The 8,632-nt window shown below is 72.7% G+C and overlaps 1 protein-coding gene across 1 annotated transcript; it reads left to right on the top strand.

The window, feature by feature from the left end:
- Positions 1–40: 40 nt before the first annotated feature.
- On the top strand, positions 41–3,938 carry LOC112975624 (probable beta-D-xylosidase 2). Its single transcript, XM_026085967.1, has 14 exons — positions 41–234; positions 317–477; positions 625–784; positions 1,052–1,222; positions 1,310–1,401; positions 1,523–1,680; positions 1,772–1,875; positions 1,980–2,204; positions 2,330–2,415; positions 2,574–2,710; positions 2,802–2,891; positions 3,006–3,214; positions 3,295–3,501; positions 3,590–3,938. The coding sequence occupies exons 1-14, from the start codon at positions 79–81 to the stop codon at positions 3,875–3,877; spliced, it is 2,244 nt and encodes a 747-aa protein (XP_025941752.1). The 5' UTR covers positions 41–78; the 3' UTR covers positions 3,878–3,938.
- Positions 3,939–8,632: the final 4,694 nt, after the last annotated feature.

Here is an 8,632-nt window from a genome sequence, read left to right as displayed (position 1 = left end):
ACCGGAGCCGAGCGGAGCCTCGCTGCGACCCCGTCGGGCCCGTCGCGTCGCGTCCCGTCGGGTCCGTCCCGTCGGGCCATGGCGGGGCTGGGCGCCGCCGCGCTGCTGCTGCTGAGCGCCGCGCTGGGCTGCGGCCAGTCCTTCCCCTTCCCCTTCCTGGACCCGGCGCTGCCCTGGCCCCGCCGCCTCGACGACCTCGTGGGCCGCCTCACCCCCGCCGAGATGGTGCTGCAGGTGCGGGCGGCAGCGGCGGCGGTGCCCCCGGCCCCGGTCCCGGCCCCGGCCGCCCCCCCGCTGCAGCGTCTCTGCCCCGCAGGTGGCGAGGGGGGGCGCCCTGGGGAACGGCCCCGCGCCCCCCATCCCGCGCCTCGGCATCGGGCCCTACAACTGGAACACGGAGTGCCTGCGGGGCGACGCCGAGGCCCCCGGCTGGGCCACCGCCTTCCCCCAGGCGCTGGGGCTCGCCGCCTCCTTCAGGTACTGGCCGGGGCGGGCTGGTCCCCGTTGCCCCAGGGCCGGTCCTCGTAGCCCCGACGCCGACCCTCGTGGCCCCGATACCAGCGCATGCGCGCGGGACGGGGCCCCTCGCCTTACCGTTGCTCTCTAACGCTTCTCTTCCCGCAGCCCCGAGCTCGTCTACCGCGTGGCCAACGCCACCGCCACCGAAGTGAGAGCCAAGCACAACCATTTCGCCGCCGCGGGCCGCTACGAGGACCACACGGGGCTCAGCTGCTTCAGCCCGGTGCTGAACATCATGCGGCACCCGCTGTGGGGCAGGAACCAGGTGCTGCGCGCGGCACACGGGGAGCTCGGGGTGGCCTGGGCAGGGCGCTGGGCTGCCCGGACCAGGCGGGGAGCTGCAGGCCAGGATTAGGCCTTGCAGGACCGTCCCCGAACAGCCTCGGGGTGGCAGCAGCCCCACGGGGAGCTGGCGAACCCCCGGGGCGGGAGCGCGTGCTGAGGATGGGAAGGTGCTGGGGCCGGAGGGGATCCATCCTGGGGGGGGGGGGGAGCCCCGCAGCGTGGACACGTCCCTCCGTGCATCTGTCAGGAGACGTACGGGGAGGACCCGTTCCTCACCGCAGAGCTGGCCACGAGCTTCGTGCAGGGGCTGCAGGGCCAGCACCCGCGCTACATCAAGGCTAGCGCCGGCTGCAAGCACTTCAGCGTGCACGGGGGCCCCGAGAACATCCCCGTCTCCAGGCTCAGCTTCGACGCCAAGGTGAGCCGCAGGCGCGCCGCGTCGGTGGGTGGGTGGCGGGGGGGCTCCGCCGTGCGCTGACCCGTCTCTGCCCCTCGGTGCTCGCAGGTGCTGGAGCGGGACTGGCGCATGACCTTCCTGCCCCAGTTCCAGGCTTGCGCACGCGCCGGCTCCTACAGCTTCATGTGCAGCTACAACAGGTAGCGAGTGCGGCGGGGCTTGCGCCGGGGTGCAGGGATGCCTCGTGACCATGGCCCGTCCGTGCCTGCCAGTCCCAGCCGCCGTGCTCCGGACCCTGGCCGATGCGCTCTCCTCCGGCAGGATCAACGGCGTCCCGGCCTGCGCCAACAAGAAGCTCCTGACGGACATCCTGCGGGGCGAGTGGGGCTTCGAGGGCTACGTGGTGAGCGACGAGGGTGCCGTGGAGCTCATCATGCTGGGGCACCACTACACGCGCAGCTTCCTGGAGACAGCCGTGGGTGAGCGCGCGGGGCCCGCGGGAGGGGTGCGGGGTCCCCCGGGGGGCCGCGCGGTGACGGCGCGCTGTTCCCYGTCCCTCGGGCACGGCAGCCGCGGTGAACGCCGGCTGCAACCTGGAGCTCTCCTACGGCCTGAAGAACAACGTCTTCATGCACATCACCGAGGCCTTGGCCACAGGCAACATCACGCTGGAGGTGAGCCGGGGGCGGGGGGGGGTGCCGGGCAGGGCTGGGGCTGCCCCCTGCCCTCGCTCTGCGCCCCCGCTGCCCCGCGCCGAGCGTGACCGAGGCCTTTGCAGACGCTGYGCGCCCGGGTCCGGCCCCTCTTCTACACGCGCCTGCGGCTGGGGGAGTTCGACCCCCCGGCCATGAACCCCTACAGCGCCCTGGACCTGAGCGCCGTGCAGAGCCCTGCGCATCGCGCCCTCGCGCTCGAAGCCGCCGTCAAGAGCTTCGTGCTGCTGAAGAACGCGGGGGACACGCTGCCCCTCCGGGCGCAGGACCTGCGGGGCCGGCGCGTCGCGGTGAGCGCCGCGCTCGGGGCCGGCAAGCCCCGGGGCCGCAGCCCCCTCCGAGCGCAGCCCCGGCATCTCCCCGCTGCGAGCCCGGGGCTGCCCCTGCCCGTCCTCAGCCCCTCTGTGCTCGGCAGGTCGTGGGCCCCTTCGCTGACAACCCCAAGGTCCTGTTTGGGGACTACGCGCCCGTCCCGGAGCCCCAGTACATTTATACGCCCCGGTAAGACAGGACGCCGCCGCCGTCCATCCCTCGGTCCCCCCCCAGTGGGGGATGCTCAGCCCTTCCCCGGGGGCTGGGCAGGGGGGAGGCTCATCCCCAGGCAAAGGCGCCTTCACTGTGCCGGCGTCGAAGCCTGACCGTGTTTTCCCCCCGCACAGGAGGGGTCTGGAGACGCTGCCAGCCACCATCAGCTTCGCGGCGGGCTGCGGCGAGCCGCGGTGCCAGCAGTACTCGCCGGCCGAGGTGGAGGGAGCGGCGCGGGGAGCCGACGTGGTGGTGGTGTGCCTGGGCACGGGTACGCGGGGCGCCGGGCCAGCGGCGCGGCAGGGCAGGGCAGAGCGGCGGCGCCCGCGGGTGACGGGCTGTTCCCCGGCTCTGCCCCGCAGGGACGGACGTGGAGACGGAGGCAAAGGACCGGGAGGACCTGTCGCTGCCYGGCCACCAGCTGGAGCTGCTGCAGGACGCCGTGCGTGCAGGTAGGGGCTCGGCGCCGGCGCTCGGCGTCAGCCGTCCCCCAGTCCCGTGGGGCGGCCCGGGTGCCCGCCGGCGGTGCCGGTGCCGGGTCTCGGTGACGGCCCGTGTCCCCGCAGCTGCCGGGCGCCCCGTCGTGCTGCTGCTGTTCAACGCGGGGCCGCTGGACGTGAGCTGGGCGCAGGGGCACGACGGCGTGGGCGCCATCCTGGCGTGCTTCTTCCCGGCGCAGGCTGCCGGCCTGGCCATCGCCAGGGTGCTGCTGGGCGAGGAGGGGGCCAACCCCACCGGCCGGCTCCCGGCCACGTGGCCAGCCGGCATGCACCAGGTGAGGCCGGGGCAGCACCAGCGCTGGCGGCCCCGCAGTTGCCCCCCCCGGCCTGGATCCCACGCGGCCGCTTCCCGCAGGTGCCGCCGATGGAGAACTACACCATGGCGGGGCGGACGTACCGCTACTACGGGCAGGAGGCCCCGCTCTACCCCTTCGGCTACGGGCTCTCCTACACCACCTTCCGCTACCAGGAGCTGGTGCTGAGCCCCGCGGCGCTGCCCGCCTGCGCCAACCTCTCCGTGTCCGTGGTGGTGCAGAACACGGGGCGGCGGGACGGCGAGGAGGTGAGCGCCGCGGGGCTCCGGCTCTGCCCCGGCGGAAGGGGGGGTGGCCGGGGGCCCTGCGGGTGCTGACGGCCCTCCCCGCTTGCAGGTGGTGCAGCTGTACCTGCGGTGGGAGCAGCCGTCCGTGCCGGTGCCCCGCTGGCAGCTGGTGGCCTTCCGCCGGGTGGCCCTGCCGGCGGGGCGGGCGGCCAAGCTGGCCTTCCAGGTGACGGCGGCGCAGCGTGCCGTCTGGGCGCCGCCGTGGCGCCTGGAGCCTGGCGCCTTCACGCTCTTCGCCGGCGGGCAGCAGCCGGGCCAGGAGACGCGCGCCGCCTCCGAGGTGCTCAGCGGGCGCTTCAGGGTGACCGGCGCTGCCCGGCCCCTGAGCCGCTGCTAGGGACGCGCACGGCCGCGGCGGGGGGACGCGGCGAGCTCGGGTGCCTGCCTTGCAATAAAGCCTGCCCGGCGGCGCTCCCGCCCCACGGATGTGCTGCTGCGCCCGGGGACGGATGYGCTGCGCTGCATCCCCTGCCGGGGCCCGGCCCTGCCCTGCCGGGGCCCCGGGAAAGGCGGCGCTGCCGGCCCCCTCCCGCTCCCCCGCGGATGGGGAATGCGCTGGAGCGGGCCCAGGCGGCTCCGCGAGAGCTAAAAATAGAGGCCCAGCGGCTGCTGTCCCCGGCCAGCGCGGGGGCACGGGCAGGGTGCGGGGCCGGCGGGGGACACGGGCCCACGAGTGCGCACCGACAGCTCCGGCTGGCCCCGCACGGGCTGCTCCAGCCCCACACACGCGTCGCTGCAGGGCCCYGGCATCTGTTCCTCGGAAAATAGCCCCAGGCGTTTTCTCCTGCTGCCAGGCCTCGCGGATTTTCCAAAGCCGTGTTTTCCCCCTTCCCTGCTCTGCCCCTCGGTGGGAGCAGCGGGACTCGGAGCTGGGGGTGCAGCTGCCTCCCTCCTTCCTGGCCACGAGCCGGGCTGGAGCAGGCATGGATGCGGCAGTGATCCCGGTGTGGGAGCCACATGGGCGCTCCCGGGGACCGCGTTGGAGGGACGGGCTCTTCCCCGTGCCGGGGGCGGGAGGGCACCGTGGGGCTGGCGGCGAGCATGCGGGGCTGCTCCGGCCCGGCACAATTACATCAGGGTGCTAATTACAGGCGCTGCCCGGGATAATTACAGCGCAGGCTGCGGCAGGGCAGGGCAGGGCAGGGCAGGGTAGGGTAGGGCTGAGCCCATCGCGGACCCCTGTGTCACCTGTGTCCCCAGGCCCTGCGGCAGCCCGGCTCTGTGCCCAGGCGCGATGCCGGCCCCGGGGGCAGCACGTGGCGACGGCCCCTCGCGCAGCCATCCCATCCTGGCCTGCCCGTTGGTGCAGCACCGGCCAGAAAGCGCCGTCTCCCTCCCGGCTTCCTCCTCCTCCTCCTCCCCCCCCAGCSCCCCGCTGGCTCCCTGCCCCGCGTGCACCCGCAGTCAATCAGCATTCCCTGCCCTCCGTGGCCTCCCTCGGCCGCCCTGCTCCACTCTGGCAGGGACGTGCCGGGCCGCGCCGCCCCGCGGAGCCGTCGCCGCCTCCTCGGCTGCCACCAGCCCAGCGCTGCTCCGGGGGACCCGCTGCCCCGGCCGGCGGCACGGCTCGGTGAGTCCCGCGCTCCGGCTGCCCGCCGGGGCGGCAGGGGTGTTTTGCGGGCAGGGGTTCGCGTCACGCCTCGCGGGTGCAATAACGCCAGCTAGGCGCCAGTGCCGGCGTCCTTCGTGGGACTGCGCCATCCCTGCGGGCTCTGCGGGGTGCCAGGCCGGAGGGGGCCCCACGGCTGCAGCAGGAGCGCGGCCGGGTGAAATCGCCCCGTGCAGGGGACGAGGGGTGGGAGCAGCCGGGGGCCGGTGGGCGAAGTCCGCGGGCAGGAGGGAAGGGGACGGCGCGGGGCAGGGGGGCGGCGGCGGCGGCGCGGGGCCGGGGCGGCCGGCGCGGGACTTTGCCCGCTGATGTCAGTGCCCCGTCAGCACTGATTTGTTTGCCATCCTCGCATCCCTGTTTGCCTCCCGTCGGTGCGCGAGGCCGAGGGCTGCTGGGGCGAGCCRGCTCGCGCCTCTGCTCCCACGCTGCCGGGTGCAGGCTCCCTCCGGGGGGGCTCGCCGGGGGGCTGCGGCGAGCCTGCAGAGCGGCTGTTTGCAGGGGGCTGGAGCAGGCCCGCTGGCACCCCTGGGCTCGGTGGCGTTAGCCCTGCTGGGGCCACGGTGGCGGGCCGCGGCGTGGCCCCGGGGGTCTGCACGCTGTGCGCAGAGGTGCTGAGAGGGGCATGGCGAGAGCCACTCCACGCCAGCCACCATGGCCACGGATGCAGGTGGCCTGTGCAGCACTGGGGCCACATGCCGGCCGGGCACCAGCCTCCCGCGGTGCCAGCTCCCCGCCGGCGCGGCTGGGCTCCTCTCCCCGGGCAGCAGTTGTGCAGCAGCTGCTAATTGCCCTTCGATTTTGGGGGGTGCTCAGCACCCTGTCAGCTCCCCGCAGGAGCTGAGCATCTCTGCCTCGCTCGGTGTCCCAGAGAGGTGTCCGGTGCACGYGGCTGGGACCGGAGCCGCGGCAGCATCTGCCCAGGGTCCTTCTCCGCACACTGGGTCGAGCCCACGGCAGCGATTCCCTGCGCAGGACGGGTRAGGAACACAGCTAGCCTCGAGGACTGCAGCGGTATCGGCTGCTCTCAGATGCGCAGCACGCTCATAATTAGCTCATTGATTTTTCCATGAGATGGGGAAGGGTGGCTGTTCCCAGCATCTGCGGGAACTGGGGGGGATGGCCCCGGACACCCGGGCACGGCAGGGCTCGGCCTGCAGCGGTGCAATCGATAGCTGCTCTGCGTGTTGCATACCCCATCGACTCGGCTGCACAGGCAGCTGTGAGCCCTCGGCATCACTCCCCGGCACCGTGAGCACCGGTGGAGCGCCCTGTCCCTCCGTGCTTCCCGACTCCATGCCCCCTTCCTCACCATGCCCCCTGCTCCCGGCTGGCATGACAGCAGGAAGGACCCCGGTCCCTGGCGCCAGCCTGTCCCGGAGCCYGGAGAGGCACCCGCTGCCTGCTCCGAGCTGAGGCCGCGGATGCAGCACGGTGAGAGGCGCCGGGCGATGCACCGCGGCTCTGGGTGCCTTGGCCTCACGAGGCAAAACTGGCTTTGAAAGCAGCCCGGCGGCTCCGTCCACGGAGGGTGGGTGGTGGCTCTGCCGGGGTCCTCACGTGCCGGCGTTTGTCATGGAAATGAAGGCTGCAGGGCCGAGGCCGGGGGCCGTGCAGGCGTGCGGAGCGGCGGCTCGGCCTCCGAGAGGGAGCGGGCTCGCCTGCACCCTCGCGCCTCTCTGTGCTGGGCCGGCAGCGCCCAGCTGCCCCCACCCTGCCAGTTCCTTGTCTCCTGGGATTTCCCCCACGTTCGCACCTTTATCCGGGCACGCTGGGATTAGGAGAGGGCGTCCTGGGCTGGTGCTGTGGCTGGGCATGTCCCAGCGTTGCTCCCGGCACGGCCCCATCCCGCACGCATTGCGCAGCTCTCGGCATTCCCCGGCACGGAGTCAGCCGGCAGGGAGGCTGCCGGGAGTTTCGGGGAAACCTCTGTCCTGAGCTGAGCCAGGCAAGAGCCCGCGGGCTGCCGAGGCCGATGCCCAGCGCAGGACTGGCCAGGGCAGAGCCACGCTCGGGCGGGAGCCGCAGYGCCAGGCTGGGGCGCCGGGCACGGTTTGGTGTCCCCCGTTTTCCCCTTTCCTCAGCGGTGACGGGAGAGCAGCCCCCTCTCCAGCGGGGCTGCCCCAGCCCACCTTCCTCCTCCCGGTGCCCTGGCTCCTCCTGGCCGCAGCCCGGGCACGTGCCCAGGGCGTCCCACAAGCTGAGGTCTCCCCGCGCGGCCACCGCACCCGGCACATCTCGCTGCAGTTCCCCCGCGAGCCGGGCTGGCGCCTCCGGGCTTGCCGGCTCGTGGCCGGGCTGCCCACCCGTTCCCCTCCCGTGAGTCACAGCAGCTCYGCCAGGAGAGGAATGTGTTTCCGGTGAAGAGGGCTGAGATTTCAGGAAACCTGTTTGCCGGGTAGGTGAGGAAAGATGGATTGCAGGGAATCTCCTGGGCTTGCGGTGACATCATCCCCAAAAGAGGCGTCTCTGACGGGGCACTGCCCACAGTGAAACTGCGTCTGTCTGTTCATCAACACGTACACGTGAACCCAGACGCCTCTGTGCACCGTGTTGCTTCTGCTGCGTTGCCGTCCCGCCGTCGAAGGGGCACTTTGCGGGGTGCTCAGGCCGCGTTCAGGCTTACGGGTGAGCGTGGGACGTAGCCGTGCCTCCGCTGCATCTGCAAAGCTCTCGCAATTGCTTTGCATCTCAGCCTCAGGGGCCCCGAGCAGCGGCTCTCTGCGGGGTGACGCCGCTGCCTGTCCCCTGCCATCACCGTGCACCTTGGCCGTGTGCCGGTGCCGCGGGCCCTGCAGCAGGACAAGCTGATTGCTGCATCCCGAGCCCTTTGCTCTGGCTGCCCCGGCGGGGCTGCAGGCCCGGCCTGCCTCCATGTCTTAAAATGCCAAGAGGAATTTTACCTATGGATAAAACGGAGTCCAGGGGCTCTGGTGCTGCGCGGGGCTGGAGGGGGAGGAAAAGCTCCTTGTTATTCCCTGCCACCAAGGTAGGGGTGGGCTGCGGTGAGGGTGAAGCGCTCGTGCTCGGGAAGCGCCGGGCAGCTGCTGGCGGTGACTAAGGCTCATGTGCGAAGCGGGCGGGTGGCGCGGAGGGGGCTGGTGGCTGCCGGGCCTCGCTCGCYGCCGGGATGGGGCTCCAGGACAGGAAATCAATGTGTCTTTGGGGTGACTTGAACCGGGATAAGGGAACTAGCCAGCAGGCGCTGCACGCAGCAGAGCGCCGGCCGCGGCTCCAGCCAGTGCCAGGGCCGTGGGGCCAGCCGGCAGCAAGGGCAGAGGGTGGGCAGGGAGGGCAGGGAGCGTTTCCGCTGGCGTGCCGCTTGGTGCCGGTGACCGGAGCATCTTAAAACGCTGGGAGTGGGAAGGGTGGGCCCAAGCAAGGAAGCGTGGCAGAAGGGGCCAGAGGGCGGCTGAGCGCCCGGGGTGGCTCAGGGCTGCCAGTGCCGGGACCCTCGGGGCAGGAGCAGCGTTTTGAGGAGGCAAG

The sequence above is a fragment of the Apteryx rowi genome, unplaced genomic scaffold, assembly GCF_003343035.1.
Source record: "Apteryx rowi isolate R43461 unplaced genomic scaffold, aptRow1 scaffold_68, whole genome shotgun sequence".
Classification (NCBI taxonomy): Eukaryota; Metazoa; Chordata; class Aves; order Apterygiformes; family Apterygidae; genus Apteryx; species Apteryx rowi.
Note: the sequence above shows the minus strand (reverse complement) of the source record. Positions and strands in the feature narration are given on the sequence as shown.